Here is a 22361-nt window from a genome sequence, read left to right as displayed (position 1 = left end):
GATATGAATTTATGTAATTGCAGGAGACATGTATTAATAGAGTAGAGTCTGATGCCGGGTGAAAATTCCCGAAGAAAACCAAAGCTTTGAGTCGCGGTGACTTGTGGTCTACACAACTCAGAGCTTTTCGTTTCGTTTCGACACAACGCACTGAGTTTCTCGCCGGAACTTCTGAGTGAATCGCGATTCCGATCCGGTGGTAGATTCAACGAAGTAAAGCTCATGCTAGGGAGGATGTCAGCAATATCTCTCAGACTGAGCCCCGTGAGCTATCCTAAAATCCATCGTGAAGCCAGAATGTTCCCTCAAGGCTACTAGCTGCTATAGGTACTTGTTAAAAAATGCAATAATAAAAAATCCATGCTAAACTGCAACACGCTATGTATGTATTTCGAACAAAGCGAATAAATGTCGCCATCTCTCAGTCTGAGCCCCGTGAGCTCCTCCAAAATCCATGGTGAAGCCAGAACGGTCCCTCAAGCCTACTAGCTGTTATGTGGGTATTGTAAAAAATGCAATAAAAACAATATACCTAATATACCTAAACTGCAACACGCTGTATACAAGTATTTCGAACAAAGCGAATGAATGTCGCAGCGATCCTTGAACCGACATCCCTAAATCACTTAAAGATATTTTAATTAAACATCCTCTATATATGGGCGGGGAGAGACGGGAGCGGGGCAGGGGAAATTAATTTAATTTTAACTCGATAATATATCACGTAGGCGTCTCCGCTAATAAAGGAATTATGTTTGTTCTCGAATCCATTTGCATTATTAGTCTTATTATAATGCTGGTACTAATTAAAGTTCGAGCCGCGTCCTCGGATACCTAAGTAGGATATTGTTTTGACATCTTCTGTCTTATACTGACATTGGTTTTATTCTGTAGGTATCATCTACATTATTTTATGCTTGTCAATAATAGAATATGTTTAAGGGACTTTTTGGAGGGAACGCGAGGAGTGAAGTTATGTGATTTTTTTTATGTTTCTTCAGGTTTAAATGTGTAATAACGGTGGTTTATTAACTGTTTAATATCTTAGAAAGTGCACAAATGTGAGGAAATGAAACAAAGCCGCTGGACGTAACTTCTTGGGATCCTCCAAAAAGTCCACTGAAAAAATCTCAGTAAATGGCCACCATTTTCCTGATACGTATTATAATTCATCCCATATCATCTCATCTCATTTCATTTCAGTTCATTCATCTATCTATCTACTATGTTTTGTAACGACTGTACGAGAATCAAAATCTATTATTTATTCGAGCACCTTCAAAATAATAGAAGGAAAGTAAAAAACAATGATTAGGTCAAAAATGATATTCTTCTATTGCTCATCACATAGGATATCGGACAAATCGTTTCTATTGACCAGCCTAACAACCCACAAACTTCGTACTAAGCAGTTTCGGACCAAATTGATAAACGCCTGCCTATTTCGGGGCGGGTGTTTAGCCCGTTAGACATGCAAAACCACGTCTCATCTATTCGGCAATGCATTTTCGTAGGCCGATGCCGGCATCGCTAGATATTTCACTCAACCGCCCAGACTATTCTCCGTAGATTGCTATTTGACCCCCACCACCCACAGCTGGGGAGCCGGCCAGACCGTGCGGGCGCTTAATTTCCGTATCGTGTGGTCATTAATACGTAAATTGATATTTTGTTTTGTCTATCTAAAGAGTAGTTCGGAAATTAATTTCGCGTTCAGTGCGAAAATTTGAGATGTTTTCTAAACTAAAAGTAAGTCACGTTAAAACCATTGTTATGATAAAGTCGCAGCTGCCTTAAAAACGTTCGGTATAATGGCGCATTGGCGCATGGTAGAGAGGGAAGAGGGCGATCGAAGAAGACATGGACGGAGCTGTGAATGACGATATAAGAGAGAGAGAGAGAGAAGTGAGTGCTGAGATGACGGCTGATAGAAGAGAATGAACGCGGTAGGCAGCGGCTTGGCTCTGCCCCTGGCATTGCTGAAGTCCATGGCCGACGGTAACCACTCACCATCAGGTGGGACGTATGCTCGTCTGCCTACAAGGGCAATAAAAAAAAAAGAGAAAAATTAGATGTGCCGACCCCACCTAGTGGGATAAGGCGGAGAAAAAGAAGAAGATAATGGTGTCAAACACACAACGTCGAAAATTCAATTGAAACAAACCATTATTTGTTTACTTCTGTCAGCGATCGTGTTTTCCTTGAAGTGTAGGTATTTAGTTTAGTAGGACAGCTCTTATTAGATCTATCTTGAACGTGAGCTCGAGCGTGAACTCGTGTGGAAACTAAAAAAACTTATCACAACTAAACACCACATCCACATCTGTAATACATAACTTAGAACATAATTTCACATTATTTGGTCTCCGAAGAAAACACCAGAAAAACACGGATTAATGTCACTTAATTTTATAATATATTAAAACTACAAAAGCTTTAAGATACGTCTTGCCGTGATCTGAATGTTCAAACAGAATTTATCTCACTTCATTGATGACTTGTTATCCGAATCACACATTAGAGACTAATCATTGCATATTCCGTGTCAAAGTGAATGCGCTAAAAAGTACGGGAAGTTATATATCATGCCAAGTTAAGCGCCTTTTTGTCAGCGCCCTCTGGCGGGATTGTGGCGGATTGCCGCTGTCACCGGTCGCATTCCCGCCAACTTTTAATTACGACCATTGTCAGGAAAGTTTTAACTCGACGACAAAAGAAATGTTCCTAATGAAACTTGCTCCAGTGCGGTGAGGTCGTTATGTTCCAAGAACGGTCTTTTTTTTCATTTTTCTATTATTTAGATTTCGGAAAAATATGTCATTGTTTCTAAAATTGCATTATCTCTATATTAAACTATACTTTTAAAGAATCCCAACCTATCCATCCTACCAACTTATCCATCTCTACCAATGGTAATTTTTCTTATTTATATCCCAATTTCAATTTCATTGGAGTCATTTTATGAAATGAATACATGAGTAGCTACGTATCGTCTGTCGAAAGTTAATCAAATAAAACTTAATGAAACGTAAAATTAACTTCGTTGTTAGTTGCGTATTTCCGAACGTAAATACATAGAACTCGCTCGTTACGTTTATAGAGAAAACTGAGACGTGGCGCTGCATAAATTGCAGAGCTCCACATAATTAAAAATCAACATTTACATTGAATTCGATCTACGCGCCGTCGCTCCGTCTATCTCGTACCGTAAAATGGGGCGATTAGGGACAAATTCCAACTTTATGAGCAATTTTAAGGTAGTTGTTGATGTTTAAAATGCTATATCAGGATCAAAATGATTGAGTCTTGGGGGTATCTTTGTTGTCTAATTTAAAATTATGCAACTAGCATTCCAGTTTAAGCAAAAAATGCAAAAATAGGTGTAATCCCTATTTACCCGAAAATTGCGGTTAATTGGGACGAAATGAGAAATTTGCTAGGGTTGGCACTACTTTTATTTTTATATATAGTTTTAATTTATTTATTTATTTAGTTGCACCAACAAAGTGATCATAAATAAAAAAAATTGAAAAACTGACAAAAGTATATGGCAGACATCACCTCAATTATAGGTGCAATCGACAGTGCAGTAACAACAATATATATATATATATATATATATATATATGTATATATATATATATATATATATTTATACATATATAGTGGGCTTTCTTAGAAACGGTTTATATTTCTTCGTTCTTGGTAAGTACTTAGGGGTTGATATTTCTATCTGGGTTAAGAGATTAGGTGTGTCGGTTATTCCATGGATTAATCAGATGAATACCCCCACTCTGAACAAATATTAAATATTTTATTATGTATTACTTAGACATTTTTGTCCACCTTGAGATTTCATTGATCTTGTTACATGTCTCTGCAAAATCGACTTACTTATATTAAATTGCTTATCTATTTCAACTAAAGACTTATTCCCAATTTCGCTTCGATAAACCAGATTTTTACTAACAAATTTAAAAAATATTGTTATAACTACATAGACAACCCTACAAACCTGTACCTATTTATACTTAGGTCGTTTCCATTTCACGTATTCTCATCCCAATTGACCCCTTTTTCGTTGTTATTTGTGCCTAACACGTCCCCAATATCCCCAAAAACAACAGATTTTTACATGTATTTTTATTTAATCAAATACATTAAAACCAATAACAACTGAGACTTACCTTTAATATATATGCTGGTTCAAACACTAAATAACGTTTATAAATCATAGTCGTCTTCTATTATTATCAAATAAATAAAAGAGAGCAAAGTTTCTAGCACTAAAATAATTACCACCACAGGAAGTTAATTTGAAACGCGATTTTTTATAAGTTAGCAGCTATTATCATGCATATTCAGAGTTGTTTTGTGAACTTTCAACATTCTACTATTAAACTACAAAAAAATTGAAGATTTTGCAACGAATATAAAACTTATATTGAGCGTCGAAAGATTTTCCCGGTTTTTTCCCGATTCGCCTTTCAATCCCTAATCGCCCCATTTTACCGGTACTGTTTTTAGTGTTTTCTTATCCATTCTCTCTGCGAAATGATCGAAATTCAAATTCGAATATTCATATTCGTACAACAAATCCAAATTCGTACCTACGTCGTGATAAAAATCATCAAATTTAATCTGTGCTGTTCAACATTAAAATTATACGGAACTTTTTGGCGGGAACGCAAGATTATATTTTATCCCATATCATTTAATTTCATCCCAGTTGATTAATGTCTGAAATTATCGCCTTCATTTCATTTCACACCATATTATCATTTTTAATATTAAGAAAATAAGACATGACTTAAAGGTCTTAGTTACCAGGTCATAAAATCCCTAATAAAAAATACTATTAAAATTATACTTTATCTGTGTCGGTGAAAAACAAAATCAATTCTCGACTCTAATCTCTACATAAGCTCGGATATCCATAATATCAACTTTTCGAATTGGTTCCAGTTCTAATTAACTGCGGTATGTTATAAATACATATACGCAGTATTTTTAGCATATGATTTCTTTAAGTCGTGCGACAAAAAAGCGACTTATGCAAAAAATAATTTCGAGTTCATACTTCATGTGGTCATGTCGAGAATGATTGATTGATCTAAGACATAGTTAAACTTCATGAAAACTTGTGAAACGTTAAGAAAACAAACAGTATTAACAATACAATAGTCTGGGTCGATTTTCTGCGGCCAAGGTTGTACACAAGCTATTCAACCTTGTTGCAGTCTGGGCCTTGAATTTTTGTAGCCCCCACTGATCACGAATTCAAAATGTATAATGAAACGACGTTCGATCAAAAACATTAACATTTAACAATTTTATGTGTAGATATCATTACCCAATTAATACAACAAAGCTTTCCAAGAGACCATAGACCACAAATGGAACACCACTGCCGTGGACTCGAATCTTTGTTCTCTGATAAATTTCAATATGCATTAATAACCTGTAACACATTTCCAAAATATTAATTTTGCCACAGAATAAATATATTTTCCCTTTTTTTTTAAATTCATTCCTCAATAATCTCATCAATAATCTGCATTTCCGTAACTGAATGTTTTGACGAAAAGCAAATCGATATTGTTATACCGGAACAAATTGTTCAGCTTAACACTTTCGAAGAACAAACATTACTTCCGAACGATAAAGCGAGGAAACTTTAACAAATCTATTTGAAGCAAAAGAAACTAACGGAGCTATAAAAGCGAAATAATAGTTATGGAAATAGTCTTTCATTTTGCACGAAAGAAAACTCAGCGAAACTACGTACAATATGAATGAAACTATAATATTAGAAAAGTTTCGTCTCCGGGAAATGAGAAAACGTTGTACGGACTCGTTCGCCTAATACACGTAGTTATAAACTTGTTCAATATAATATCGAGTGGGTGTTTCTGTCTCGCTCGCACGCGGCGCTGCATCGCGGGAACGGCCCTCGATTTAATTGCATATTCAGCCGAATAATAATGTATAATATAGTATGTGCAGTCTAGCGTCTGACCGTGTGTACACAGTGATATTAGGGCTGGAGGGAACGTACTCACGATTTTGTGCCCGGCCTTGAACGAAAATAAAACTCGGACGGCTTCAGAACGCGGCCGGTGTTGGCTACAAGAAAAAGTTTAGGTTAGAAAAACCGATCCGATTTTATTGTATTTCAGTTTACGTTATACAGCTAATATTGGCCAGACGGTATACATTTCATTAAATCTGCACGCGAGAGGCATAATGTCAAATATTTACATTCGAATACAATATTACAAATTTTAACTAATTTAAATTTACTTAGCTAGGTGGACGAGCTCACGGCCCACCTGGTGTTAAGCGGTTACCGGAGCCCATAGACATCTACAACGTAAATGCCGCCACCTACCCTGAGATATAAGTTCTAAGGTCTCAGTAGTTACAACAGCTGCCCCACCCTCAAACCGAAACGCATTACTGCTTCACGGCAGAAAGTGGAAGTCAATCGTGAACATTTGTTAAGTACGGTATTTCATTAGAAAAATGGGTACTGGCCAGCGGAATTCGGACACTGATGCATCGCTGGATACAAACGCAACGGACGTCTTACCCTTCAGACCACGACGACTTATTAACTATTAACAGTAGGCGGCGGCTTGGCTCTGCCCTGGCATTGCTGATGTCCATGGGCTTCGGTAACCACTTGCCATCATGTGGGCCGTACGCTCGTCTGCCTACTAGGGATTGCCCTAAAAAAATAAAAAAAATACTATAGGTTTGTTTATGATAAGATGTTTTGATTGGTTTTACACCTGAAGTTAAGTGATAATAAGTGACCATAGGCTCTGTAAATGCCACTATCCATCATAAGACCTATGTCTTTATTTCATAATAATATCGGCACTCAAACTAGAACACATTACTGCTTCGCGACATAAAGTAGCAATCTGGCGGTACCTACCCGTGTGGGCTCGTGAGACACCAGAGTGGGGGTGTACGCAATTAAGCTAATTGTATTTTTGAACGATTTCATTTTCATTACACAATGTTATTCCTTCATCGTGGAAGTCATTTAGTGAGATTGAGTTAGGTATTAATTTTATTCGAAAATTTCTGATAACTGTCTGCGGGATTTGAGTATGAATACACCGGACGTCTAATTTTTACTACACAACGACTACAAATTCATGAAATTGAAAGATTTGTTTTAGAAATCGACAATCCAAGGTAAAGGCAAAAGAAGCTTTACCATAGCTCATATAAAGACGATTTTGCAAAAAGAAGATACGATCTGACTCTTCTCATGGCGAAACATTTGTTATTATTAACTTAGTAAACTTAGATACCTTATTAATTCTGAAATTCATTCGTTATATAAAATGTACTATTAAGTAACAAATTTGCATTGGATGATAAACAAATTACCGGTTAATTTCTTATTTATGTACACATTAAGGAATTGATGATATTGCGAATACTTAACAGTTTTCGTATTCCTGACTTTAGAATATAATAAACAGTATTCAAAAATTCTAGCATTTGGTAAAAATGATATATCTAATCTTGACTTTATTGCAATCAATACCAACCCTAATCCACGAGTCAGCTTTGAAAGACCAATAAAAAACCCCTGCTTGTGGCCACAGACAGAACTTCCACCAAAGCTTTCCTATCTATTAAACTAAATGCCATTTACAATATTCTGCACTACATTTTGTGTATTACGATGCACACGAGCGATTGTTATGTTAATACCGCAGTACAGGCAAGACCGCTGATATATGTACTATAGCGTTTTGCATAAATGAAGCTTTATTCAACTACGCTATGTACTATGAGTACACAATTTTGGCTTAGTTCAGGATAATCTAGTTTTCTGCATATGCTTTGCGAAACTTCTGTGGCTGTTAGTACATTTAAATATAATTAATTTAGTGTGTTATTATCTATGGTTTCGCTAAGTCCTTTTAGGCGTACAAAACTTAGTAAATGACCACCATTTCACTGAGATTATGTTTCATCCCATATCATCTCATTTCATTTAGTTTCATCCCAGTTGATTAATGCCTTAAATTCATCATCCTCATTTCATTTCATTTCATTTCACTCCATATTATCATTTTTCATAAAAATAAGTATATAAATTAAAATAAGACATGACCTTATAGGTCGCAGCTACCAGGTCATAAAATCCCTTAAAAAAATTTTAGGCGTACAGGCAAATGTCAAATGCCAATGACGTGTTGATGCATTTTTAAATGAAAAATGAAATCCGCGGCAATCAGGTGCATTGATATAAGTTATTGGATTAGATTAAAGATCAATTAATTATATATTATAAGTAGCGTTGCACTCTTTAAATTTGGGATATGTGATAGAATTTTTTTGTACGTGCTCTTTAGAAAATAGAGAGAGACGTAGAGCTTTTAAGCTAATCGGATACATCTCGAAACATAACGCTTATGTTGTTAGCTCTGTATCTTACCATATTATTAACTTTATGTTAAAATTTCAGTCAGAAATCTGAGACAATTAATTAGTAGTACAAATAAACTTGTTATGTTTCGTATTTGGGAATATAAGTAATTTAATATAAGCTTTCATGAAAAGATTAAAAAGAGCCTATTAAAGCTCAGGCAAGCTCTCTCATATATCTAAAATTTGTAATTTGTTTATCAAACGTCTACGGTACGTATACGTGTACGTGTGTAAGGTGAGGGGCGGCGGGAAGCGGGACGGGGCCGCGGCGCGGTTGCCGCGCTCGTTCCGTCACACGGGCAGCAGTCACGTGCGACGACGCCAGCTCCATCACGCGTTTTATGTAACATATCGATTCCCGCTACATCTATCGATCGCAGATCAGTGCACATCACTATTTCGCACTTTCCCGCGTAAATTCAATTTTCGAAACTCGCCGTGTGTTTTGTGTTTTTTTTTGTTTTTGTTTGTTGTGACAAGACCTTGGATATTTCGTTCGGAAACCGTTTCGACAGCATCCCAAGGTTGGTATAATTTAGACTTAAAGACTTTAGATTTAAATTCTGTTACTCGAAGGTTTGTAATGACCGTAATAGATCAATTTATTATGGGAAAATAAAACCGGTTTGACTGCGCTAAATCACTTTAGATGAAAGGTCAATACTCGGAACGGCACGCGAGGAAGACGCAGCGCGCGATGGATGTAGAGTCAACAGCGATTCTTTGCTTGTACTTCATGAGTTTATCAATTTATTAATGAGCAACTGACGATTTCTTTACAAATATACACAGTATTCGATATTTCGACCAGGAAATGAAAGCAGCAACACTTCTAACTGTGAATGTCTTCGTGTCTTGATTTCCTCAACTATCAGCTGATACATTAATTAAAAAAAAAAAGTTCGAGTACGATTTTTTTAATTATTGTTTTCAAGGTTTGCTCTAAACTTTTAGGTCACAATGCCATAATTCACTTTAAATAGTGTTGTGAATATTACAATAAATATTATTTTGTTATGGCATTGAAGTAAGCATAATTTACTATTGTCTTTATTCGTCGACCTTCAATTCAATACTTAAACAATTAAATGATTTTTAAACAGCATTTTGTTTTGTTGTTGTTTTAGTGACTGTTAAAGCTTGAGAAATCATAACGTTCCTAAGACAAGCTGGCGTGCCTTGTGATAGTCGCTTGGTACCACATCCCTACGTATACGTCTATGGATTATTTCGAACGTCGATAAGGCCACTGTCCACCAAAATACCAGTAACTTAATGGCTTATCAAGCTGCTGCGAAAATTACTCCAACAGCTTGGACAACAGCAATAACCTTAACTAACCCACCGAAAGATCCTCTGATTACAGCGCTAGCACAAAAGTATACCACGCAAAAAGCAATGATTTTATAGGTTGCATAAGTTGCGGTTTGACGATACAAAATGCTAATGTTTTAAGAGGCGCCTAAATAGTATTATCTACAGCATTTTTCCTCTACCTATTCGCTGGTAGCCAAAGAGGCTATTCCTAGCTACACTAGGATGGGTAGGTGAGCTCACGGGCTCGATCTGAGAGAATCTGCTAATACTAGCCCTACCAAGAGCAGTGCTTCGCAGAATCTACTACCGGATCGGAATCGCGACCCACTGAGAAGATCCGGCGAGAAACTCAGTAGGCTGAGTCTATGGACCAATTCGCTGGTCGAAGTGTTCGTCGTAATCGACGAGTTCGACGAGGATACAGCACATTATACTACCCAAATCTCTATATCCCCCCGGTTAAAAATTATGGGATACAAAGTTGACATAGCCTTCATCACGGAGTCCAACCTGAAACATTGGATAACCGTTATTCCAACTCATTTCAAATCTTTACCCCATGAGTCGAGAGCTTGACATTTATTTAGCCTATCTCGACGAAGTTCCTGTTGACACGAGGAAAGCCGCTTATTCGTTTTCCCATCTGCGCAAATAAAAGGTGACAATACCTATTTTTTGGTTGACTGTAAAATTTAATTTAAAATTATTACCGGTTATTATGAAGTATTGCGTAACTAGCTCGGAATTCAGCTCTTTCGATGGGTATTTAATCGTAATTTAAGTGTCATATGCTGACTGGAGATAACAGTGTGAAGGTTTATGCCTCTGCCAATTTTCTCTTGTATCCTTTTTCAGTCTGTTACGAAGCCCACTCGAAGTGATAAGTCATAGACAAAGACCTAGGTTTCCAAGTCATCAAGCCTAGAATACGAATTTATTGAAATGTTAAAATCAAAACGTTAATATCAATAATTTCCGCAATCTCACACCGAGGTCACATCCAAGGTCTTTATATACATCCCTCTCGAATATGATTTAGCATTCGCTGAGCCCAAAAAGGCGTAATATATCATAGAGGTTTGATCTAATGCATCAGTAAAATAACCTTGCATCTCTTCTGGACTCTAGCCGTTAAGTCGTCTATGATATTAGCATCGTAAATACAATTAGCAAGCTATCAATGTTAACCAACCTTTGAAGATACTGTAGTGTCTGTTAGAACTCCTAAGTTCTGATGATTAATATGCCCGCATACATCGTTAGCGATGCTAGCCGAAGGTGTCCGCAACTTTAACAATGCCATTAAAATTTCAATCTTATGTCTCAAGACTTACGTTGCTAAGTCCACGATCTCTTACACCAGTTACGATGAAGACACTACCAAAAAAAATCTGCAGCCTGTAAGCCTTTAAGTGACATTATGTTTATTACGCGAAATTTATCTTTGTAATCAAAGGTCCACTTTATTTGGTATTAGCATCAACAATTCGATGTTTTTAATTGAACTTCAATGAAGTTTACCCTATTCAAATAGCTTTTTTATTATGATATTTTTTCCAAAAATTTTATTTTTATACGGTTCTCCTGTTTAATTTCAATAATGTCGCTTAAGCCTTGATACACCCCCACCATTGAACCCCACCTTGATACAGTCCACCTAATGGTAGTTATTAGAAGAATAACATCGGTCAACACAATACAAAATGAACTGCATCGACTACTATTACAGATGAGTCAAGGGAATAAAACTAGATTAATTTAGAAGTAACGCATACCTGTATGAACTAATGAAGAATAAGGTAGGCTATTTTCAGTGTAGTTATCTCTGAGATCTGAAGCAAAGAAACAAATGGCTGATGTTAAAATAAACAGATGACTCGTGAAAATTAATCTTTATTCAAACAAGGCTTGTGGAGTACTCGACTTGGCCATGCCCCTGGCATTACTGACGGACATGAGGGTAGTCGCTCTCCATCAGGTCTACCGTTATTCACGTTGTGGCTCCGGGCTCCGGTGAACATTAACGCCAGTAGGGCCATTGTTGTCCATCGGTCTAGCGCAGTAAAAAAACCCTAGTCAGGATCCATCGCAGAGCCTTTTTTTAGTCCTACCTAAGCTGATAGCCTTGAGGGGCTATTTCAGCGTAACCTTAACTAGTCAAAAAATTAAAATAGGTATATAAATATTGGCATAACTGCTATACTAAGTTTATATGGTATCACAAAACTTTATACAAAATAAATAAATAAATCCTGGTTCCGTTATTAATCCTAAATAAAATAAACAAGGGCTCTGATTATGTCAGAGGAGTATTCGCGGGCCGGGCCTAAAGCGCCCGGACAAAAAAAAAAACCTTAACTAGTCTATTTCTTTTTAGGCTTTAAAATACCAATACAATATCCGCCATTGTCCCAAATGATCCCAATGGTCCCAATTCGATAAGATGATTTGAAGGCCAATAAAAAGCTTTAAGAAAACAGCAAAAAGCACCAAAAACCATCCAGTTAAGAAAAGCAACCTTACTTAATATGCAATAAAGGCTACAGTTGGATGCTCCAACATAATGTAGTAATTTTTTTCAAATATTTTAGAAATATAAACTATTTTAAAATTCTCTTCTAATTCAGAGTTCCTTTCCGTTATCGTGGTTAAGCCACGCTTTGTTTACTCAACATAGTATATTTAGATTGTGTAGTTACAGATAAGGAAAGTTTTATCTATCGTTCGTCCTCGTTTCAGATACAAAAATGTATTTCCGATGCTATTAGAATGACCTATGACCGTGTCGTAATAATTTTAAATCACTAATCTGTAGCAACATGATATGTTTTTGAGGTTACAGTTCATTTATACTTAATCATACTTTATTATTATTGAAATATTCCATCGTAGTGATGACAAACGGACGTTTCGTTTTGCTTAAAGTATCCTTTAAACAATAGCATGTCATCTCAAAATAAATTCTTACAATAATAATTATACAAAAAAAAAAAATAACGTATAGGCTATTCGACCAGTTGTCCAACATTGCCACATGTTAGCGTGACATGGCTACCAACATGCGTGGCGAATAAAATTTAGGTCAGACTCGCGTTGGCCGACCTCGATTCATTGAGGATTCGTACGCTGCTTTATCGGTGGTACATTTGTAAATAAAAACACGCGAACCGCACGCCGACTCAATGAAAATATCATTGATTAGTCGCCGTAGTAATCGATTGTTAATTATCAACACGTTTATAAACGTAAACACACACCGATTCCGTGAAATCGTACTTTGATTTAACAAGAGTTAAAGGAGTCGCCCTTACGTGGCTTGGTTCCGCCCATTTAATAGACACGCCGACTTCAGATGTGAGGTTAAAGTCGCACTTGCATAATGAATGTCACATCCTTGAAGACTGATTCGTTTCGCATCACTAAATTTACAACACAAACATGAGAAAAATATTTCATTTCAAGTAAATGAATAGCTTACACGAAAACTCCCAGACCATAGGAAGTAAGACAAAAGCAAATTTATAAAATTATATTTCTATATACTATCCATAATTAGTAGCCCCTGATTTAATGAAACAGACTTTCGTTATTATTATCTGTGACATCCCAAACCCGATACGTTGTTCGTGGACGTGGATTAAATATAAAACAAATGCAAAATTTTATACGTTTCCATTAAACATTCCACGCACTATCAATCATCGTAAGTGTCTGTTCCAACATGGCGGATGCATCGTTTTAATATAAGGGTTTTATTTTTACAAAGCCGTCTGCGGACAGGACGCCATGTAAAAAGCGAAAATCAATAACGTCCGACGATCGCCGGAGTCTGGATAATTGGAAAATTCCCTGTACACGATGAAAGCAATAAATTTTCACTTTTGTCCACATACCTTCCCGGGAGTTGCATTAACGCAGATAAATTAATACTGAACGCGGTCGATGTTAACTTTAACATTTCAATTTGGTTGTAATTCAATATGCTACGCGCATTAACATCTTTGTTTATGCTAATTCATGTGAAAGCGTTTATTGATGTGATTTTTAAAACAATTATTAAGTTTCGTTTATCATTTCAATTGACATAATTGTTTTTCGCCGAAACGTAAATAGTTATACAGTATTAAAGTTGAACTGAAAAATATCTTCTCAGTGGGTCGCGTTTCCGATCCGGTTCTAGATTCTGCGAAACACTGCTCTTGCTAGGGTCAGTGTTGGCAACACTCCGGTTTGATGTTGTGGGACTCCTCAACGGGAGTGTTGGTCATCCCGAGCTCACGGGATGACCAACACTCCCGTGAGCTCACCTACACCTTAGGGTGAAGCTGAAATAGCCTCTCAAGGCTATCAGCATAGGTAGGGAAAAAAAACTGAAAAATGTGGCGGCATGTAAAAGCAGTCATAAGCTATTCTTGAATACATTCACAGATCTATTACGTTTTAGTATAACAGCGAATCGTCGATAGCTATGAATCACTCAACAGAATCAGACGGCCGTTTTGATTTATGATAATCTGTAACTACTAACCACGTCACTCATTGCCGAAGCTAAGTCAATTCGCGGAAATATCGTTCGAGAACAACACTCGTAAAAGCGAAATTTTAACTTATCTGCCCTGTGAATTTTGCAGGGAGTAAATTTAAAATAGTGGACATTTTCATGAGCGCCGTAATTGGCTTTACGAGTCATATCAACGGCAATTAGTCGACTCTCGACTCTTGCGATGTTTTAATGTGTTTATTTCGCTTGAGAAAAACGAATGGTACGACGATCTTAAGTGGTCGTTTTGTACACAAAAAAAAAGACAAGTGAACTTGACGATTTCAGTGTTGAAACTTCATTTCGTATCTGCATCTCATTTCTTATAGAGATGTATGGAAAGGGTAGTGCAAGGTGGTGCATTACTGCTGGTAGGACCTCTTGTGAGTCCGCACGGGTAGGAACCACCACCCCGCCTATTTCTGCCGTGAAGCAGTAATTCGCTTCGGTTTGAAGGGTGGGGTAGCCGTTGTAACTATACTGAGACCTTAGAACTTATATTGGTCAAGATGGGTGGCGCAGTTACGTTGTAGATTTCTATGCGCTCCACTTAACACTTAACACCAGGTGGGCTGTGAGCTCGTCCACCGACTTAAGCAATAAAAAAAAACAAAATTTAGAGGGGGAAGAAGTCGACCAAAGAAGACATGGATGGAGTGTGTGAATGACGATATGAGAGAGAGAGGAGTAATGGTTGAGATGACGGCTGATAAGAGAATGGAAGGGAAAAATTAGCTGGGCCGACCCCGCCTAGTACTATAAAAAATATATTAATTGCTGCAAATAGCGCGAAAACTAACATTCATAATGAATAGTCGAAAAACCGCTAATTATTATTTTTATTTCACATGACCTGTTGTTTAAAAAATGTTACTAAGAGTCACATTTATTATGACAGTCTATGTTTCAAAATATCTAGATCTCTTATTACTTGTAATCAATACACATTATTGATATTTTCAAGTTGTTTTTTTTTTCTAATACATTGTAAAAATCAGTTACTAATCTCGACTAGTGCACGTCTTCAAGCTTTTTAAATTTAATTCATTTTTTCTTCGTGTACAACGTAAATAAAACCAGCAAAGTTGCCATTTCATAATGTATTTTTGAGGACGTCTCTTCCTGAACTTTCACCTGGTGTGTACACTTTCTACAATAAGTGAGGCGAAATTTGCATTTCCGTTGTAACATTAACAATGCGACGCGACACATTGAGCTTTCCAAGATCTTAATGACGCGAGAACGATTTTCTTAAGCTCCGATACGAAATTGTCGAATGTTTTTTTTTTTTATAAAGTATTGCGAACAATTGAATTTGAAAATGGAAAAAAACTTAACTAAGTGTTGCTCACTTTAAAATTACATTTTAGGTAGAGAATTTACGACTTATAAGTGGAAATAATTTTTATTTTTATTTTCAATTAAAATGAAATAACTCTTGTAAGTACTGAAATAAATACATCGTTACATGAACAACAGATATGAACATACAAACTAAAGGCGAGGCGACACCGCATCACACGTCAACTGATATTTGTTTGTTACTCATTGCGTACAGTGAAAGAAGCATTGATGAGTGATTCTAATATCTATCACGACTTTTCTAAGAACTGTTCTCTTGCACTGATTAAGAGTAGTTTTTGCCAAAATATTCATCCGATTAAATTACGTATATATGAATTAAAACACTTAATTAATTAATATTGTATTATTTAATATGAGCGCACACTTAACCGAACACTTAGGAAAAAGACAAGAAGACGGAAGTAGATAAAGAGCGAGATAGATACATTTTAGAATGACAGGTATCGAATGCGTTTAGGAACTGGTTTGATATCTCACATATACTAAAACGAAGAGTATACATTATGGATAAAGTGTAGTACACATTTGAATTGAGAATGCAATAAGAAGTCGGGAGGGCGAGACCGCGTGGCGAGTCGACCAGTCACGCATGCAAGGTGCGACATATTCAACTCCATTCATACACTACACACCCACGTGCTCAGGAAATCTGATTCTTGTTTATTACTACAGACTACTATAACGTAAATAAGCACTGTCGCTTTTGTTCAATTTTAAAGTGACCATCATTCAGCCGTTCCGTAAATATGCTTACTTTAGCAAACTGGCCAAAAAGAGTGGTTCGAATGTTTTTTTTTTTAAAGTAAATTTTGTTTATTTAATCAAAACAGGTATGTGTGAACTCCATTACTCACAAAAAAACGAGTTTACATCATAATTATTAAAATTTCCAGCAATTTATGTAATTGTTGTTGTAGGTACGTTTTTTTTTTTCTTATCTTTTGCACGCAATTGTAACGTCATGGTATGACGTTTTTATTATGATAATTCTTGTGAATTTTTTCTATGACGTTTAGGTAAATAATGATAACTAGTGCTTAAAATCACTGACGCCTCAATATTTAGAATTATTATACGCACTTACTACCTAAATTTTTTTGTATTTGTGTTCTTAATAGGTAGTTTTTCTTGGGATATTTTTTTTTTAAATCTTCCAATTGTTTTTTATATTGACAACACTGAAGTTTGTTCATAGGCAAAAAATGCTGTATTAACTGCATCTTTGCTAAATTATTTTCAATAAATAAAATATACATTTCGAATGTCCTAATTAAACCGTGATTCATCATTGAAAGCCGCTCGTAGGTATTTCAATGAAACATCAATATTTAAACACCTGAAAGTTCGAGTTGACTCGATTAGGCCGAAACTTTATCAATCACGAAACTAAATAGCGCAACGGGAATGTTTACAAACAGACGCTGTTCATTCACAGGCCGCACTCTGCTCATATTTCCCTCGAGGCTCCGGATCGAGACAGCCGTAAGACATCCCGCACTCCTGCGATCCCGCCCTTGAACTTGGCAGCGTCACGCGCTCACGACGGGACGCCTACCTCTTTGCAGCCCATTATAGGCCTTTCGAACCTTACGCGCGAAACGAATTTGGCGGGAATCATCCGTGCTATAAAGGATAAAGTTACGTACAACTAGATTCATTATTAAGCATTCAAGGCTTTTCCGCTTCCACAATCTTTCTCGTTGTACAATATTTACGTGTTACACAGACTCATTATCACTGTTTACGAATTGTTTAAGGTCGTCGTTCAAGATATAATGTATTTTGCGAAAAAAATAAACAAAATCATATAAAAATTCAGGTGGTTCTGAATAATTAGGAGTTCATTGCAAGGCGCGGCTTATAACTCTTAAAGCAATAAACCCGCCGTTTAAGCCGCGACAAGTTCCTAGCGTGTTTACACCTTGGAGGATTATGTAAAGAACCGGTTTGTGCTAGTCGACGTGAAATATATCCGGCCGCTCGGGGAATACAACTAGACGCACGGCAGACGTCTCTTGAACTTTACCCGGAATATCCGGTTTATTACTGAAACTTGAGTTACTAAAACGTGAGAGATAAACCAAGGTACTTTGTAGGTTTTATTCGAAAGCAGTCACCTTCAGGGTATATTATTTGTTAAACAAAAGTCAAATTAGTATTCAGTTTATGTTTTTTACAAGGACATTTGAATGTTAAATTGAAAAAAAAAGCATTGTCCGCGGCAGGTCTTGCAACGAACAACGCGTTAAAACACGACATTATGTTTCGGAATTAAAATAAATACCTCATAGATGTTATGTAAATGGTACAGGTATTTCGTTTGAATTTAAACCAAATATTACCAACATTCATGTTAGGGATCGTTATTAAAATTAGATAATGCTTAAAAATATTAAATTAAATTTACGGTAACGAAAAATTTTAAACAACTTGCCTTAGTTTTTATAAAAGTTATGTAGCTATTTTCGAACCGGATAAAAAAGTAGATTAATTAAACTAGACTTAATAGTGATAATGAACGTAACCAGCTGTATTAGATAGACAGATTAATTACTGGATTATCCGGGTCGGGTGACGACAACCGGTTTTTACTATAAGCAAGCGATCGTGCCTTAGTTAGTAAGCGTTTTCGTATTTTCGAAACTCGAGGCGACAAATTAATTTCAATTAATTAAACTGCAGCTGTGAAGGTTGTTGTTTACTGAACTTGAACGTCTGAAAAGACGTGGCAGTGAAATAAAATTATACATACTATTCTTTAATGGATTCTTAGCATGATTTTCATAAATTCGCAACTGCAGATATTTCGGGGAATATAGCGGTAAAGGCCATAATTACGGTTAATCTACTCGCTGTAGTACTTAAATAATACCCTTTCTCTTCATGGCGCAAAACAAATGACAGTAAATAATTTAAAAAAAAAACACAAAAAATACAAGTGGCAAATTTAGCGCGCATTTTCCCCGCTCTTTAATTTTGCAAAAGTCTTTCATTATAAATAATAGTTTACATACGTGTAATCCAAGTTTGACTGTCTACGTTTGGTTATCTGTTTTGAAGGGCCATTTCTAAACATCTGTAATAACATTTTGTTAAACGTAAACTCGTTGTATCGGTTAGCGAAAAATTTCCAAATAAGCCAGCATAGTCCCGGACCTATCTCAAGGCGTTTATAAACGATTATACCCGGTTTGGGATCCTTCTCTAGGAGACGTTCTCGGGTCACTTCACCCGGTCGCAGGTCGATAACCTCGACCGTCCTTTATCCGGTACACCCGGATATTGCCTTTTAACGTAACATTTACGATTGCTTTATTTCAGCCATTAAATATTAATTGAACGTAAAATAGTCGTGAATTCCTGACTACATTTAACAAGGGAAGTACAAAATTAGAACGCTTTCCCATAACTGATTTAACATTTGTAAATAGCGTACACAAATTTCTTCGATAGATACATAACTGAATAACACGAAAGCCGCCGTGGAATTTCTTTGCAAAGATTTTACATAATTTATACTAATGCATTGAAAGCTATTCAGCGATTGTGGTTGCCGACCTAGGGCACGACATCGACCGTATGCATAGTATCCGGTTTTTATCTGCTTCAACCCGGGTACATATATATCCGGTCGATAACCCGTTCCTATGCTGCATTGAGCAAGATTTAACGAAGCTTACATCGAGTCAAAGAGGATTTTAAGGAAATAATTTTAACAATATTTTCATTAATCTTTTATACTGATCGCCAGCATATACTCATTTCACTATATTTATTACCAAGATAATAAATTATTTAGCGGTTGTCACTTACTATGCCGTAAAGAATTGTAATTATTATTAAAAAATGCTCGTATTTTAAATTAAATGTAATAAATAGGTAATGGCTTGCATATTATCTGATGAAAACGTCCACTGACAGTCAAACTAAACTCGTCTATTTCTGAAGACAATAAAACAATGCGAATAGTTTCAACGTATAACTGTAGAGTATTTATAAATGTGATATTATCATTTCAATACGAATGCTTAACACATAGGTATTTGTTTATTTCTTGAAATATACTTTAAACACAATGGTTAGAACTAACTAACCCCTTTTTCTCTCACAGTAACAAATGTTGGTAAAAAATATATCCTTGTTTACTTTTTGCGATAGTAAAAAGATTAGAGAAGAAAAGCCTTTGAATAGGTGGTTAACGTGAAAGCTCCGAACACCATGGACTGCCATGAGAACTAACGAGTCCTTTTTCATAGAGCTAAACATCCAAAAAAGGCTCTATGCCATCAGCTAAAAGTGTCTTATGAGCTTCTTCGGACACATCATGCGGTCTCCCAGATATGAATTAGAGAAAATCTTAAATATGGGTCGCATGGAAAGCAAGCGTGCCGTGGGCAGAACACCAGCCTGGTGGTCAGATCTGGTTAAGAAAGCAGTTGGTAGTAATCTATACCATGCGGTCCGTGCCATCCTTGACTGAACACTCTGGAGGAAAGTTACATGTGGTCGCAATCCTCAGCAGTGAGGGAACCATAAAGAAGAGATTTTTTTTATTTCTTAGATGGGTGGACGAGCTCACAGCCCACCTGCTGTTAAGTGGTTACTGAAGCCCATAGACATCTACAACGTAATAAAAAAACGCCACCCACCTTGAGATATAAGTTCTAAGGTCTCAGTATAGTTACAACGACTGCCCCGCACTTCAGACCGAAACGCATTACTGCTTCACGGCAGAAATCGGCATATAATCGGCATGCGATTTTGTGTCTTACGTTCAATTTACTTATTCAGTTTCATCTTTTGTTTTTGAGTGGTTTAATTGATCCTTTGAATTAGCACACCCTGAAAGCCGTGTACTGAGGTGGTTATGTGAACGTTTTTGGGCTCCGGCCTCATGTTTAAAGGTTAACAGAATTAACGTCGCAATGTGTGGCTCTAGTTACCATTAAAGAAGGCCTGAGATCATTTGACCATTTAAACAATAAAAAAAAACGATATAGTCTGCCCCTTGGCCAATATTAACAACGTCATCAAAGTTATCATCTTATAACGGCGATACAGTTTTTAGTTCAATAATGGATAATAATTAACTCTTCAGATTTTTAATTGAGCTAACATCCCGCTGTTGGCAATTCTGTTACTAATTCTGCAGCCGTCAAAACCATCAAAACTCAGGTGTCACATGCAAACAAACTAGCGGGCGAACCGATCACAAGTTGTAGATTAAATTTTCGAAACTCGTTTAAAAATAAAAACATTTTTGTACTGGTACACAGTGTTTGCAAACGGAAAAAGCTATTATTTATGTTGGTAGCACTGCTCGAAACCGAGATTTGTATAATCTGTAGTGTCAATAATTGAATGTCAAAAAATGTGTATGTTTAATTTACTGTTCCATTTTAGCAAGCTGTACACTTTTATTAGATACTTTTTCAGTGAAGATTGGCGTAACTGGTCTAGTGTTAGCCTGGTACCGGAAACGATAGACAAATGGTGTGCATCATGGACGGTAATTAACACGCTTTTATTAGCTGTTATGTATGTTTGTTTGTGTGTAATGGAATCTTTGAACGTCACTCCCGACGACTTCAAGACTTCCGATTAACTTGATAATTTATGCCCGCGTTACAGGACCGATGTCAAAACAATAATATTATAACTTCACTCTAATGTCTTGACCAGTATGAACAGAATTGAAAAAAAATAATGAAATCAATTCCTAGTTTGAATCAATATAGATAGTTCGAATCGATTGGTTTCGTGGTTACAAATCGACTAAACCGCAGTACATAAACATGCTGAATAACAACAAAACATACCCCAATCTGATTTAATTGAAAATTAATTCATTTATTAACTTTTACAGGTCTTACAAGACATCAAGGTAAATATTGCTATATTATTATTGCTTCTTAGGAAGTGTAATTAGCATTTGTGTATATTGTTTTGTTGCGATGTTACGTATCAAATTATTTTGCTTCATACAATTTTCATAGATTTTGTACAATCACTTAGCGTAGCGTATAGTACATGTAGTGAGTAGTGTATTGGCATAATGGAGTAATAGTGAATTAAAAACCTTCGCCCTTTTTTGGTAACGGCTTGAGTATTTTAACTTTTGATTAATACTAAAAAAAAACAATAAAATTTTAAATTCATTTTCCAAATGCTCTTTTACTTTTATAGTGGTTGCTAAAAAAAATAATGATCATGATTAAGTTGACAGTGTGGTTGTATTACGAAATTGATTTTAAATGTATTTAAAATGATAAAACGTAGATACTAAGACATAGCATCCGCGAAGGTTCGATACGTCGCGGGGGAGGGTTCACACCCAGGGGGCAGAGAGGCGGGCGACGGGTCAACGACCTGGGGCGGATTTCGATGCCACCCCGTACCGCCTTCCACTTATTTATTTATTAAAATTTTCTTCTGTATAATATTTAGTTAATGACGTCTGAGAAAATTATTTCTGCATTAAATTTATTCTGTTCGCTTGTTTTGTTTATAGCTTTTGAACATATTCGTATTACTCACTTTTATAATTAACGAATATGACTTTTCTTTTATAATTATTGTTTTACTTTATCTATGAATATATTATTTACGGTCAACAAACAGTAAATATTGTTTCCACGACGTACATTTCAATTAAGTCGTCGTCCTTGAATATAAAAAT

At 36.2% G+C, this 22361-nt stretch overlaps 1 protein-coding gene across 5 annotated transcripts in view; it reads left to right on the top strand.

The window, feature by feature from the left end:
- Positions 1–22361, top strand: part of LOC101743969 (methylcytosine dioxygenase TET) — a 158666-nt gene that overhangs the window by 94262 nt on the left and 42043 nt on the right. For 2 of the 5 annotated variants that reach the window (XM_021347027.3, XM_038019060.2), the window contains one exon: positions 21549–21566. The exons of 2 other annotated variants lie outside the window; for them this stretch is intronic. In XM_021347027.3, the coding sequence (XP_021202702.2) occupies positions 21549–21566 (18 nt within the window). Of the gene's footprint in view, positions 1–21038; positions 21192–21548; positions 21567–22361 lie in introns of those variants that run through there. One more of the 5 variants, XM_038019062.2, reaches the window with a different exon arrangement.

The sequence above is a fragment of the Bombyx mori genome, chromosome 22 (assembly GCF_030269925.1).
Source record: "Bombyx mori chromosome 22, ASM3026992v2".
Lineage (NCBI taxonomy): Eukaryota > Metazoa > Arthropoda > Insecta > Lepidoptera > Bombycidae > Bombyx > Bombyx mori.
Note: the sequence above shows the minus strand (reverse complement) of the source record. Positions and strands in the feature narration are given on the sequence as shown.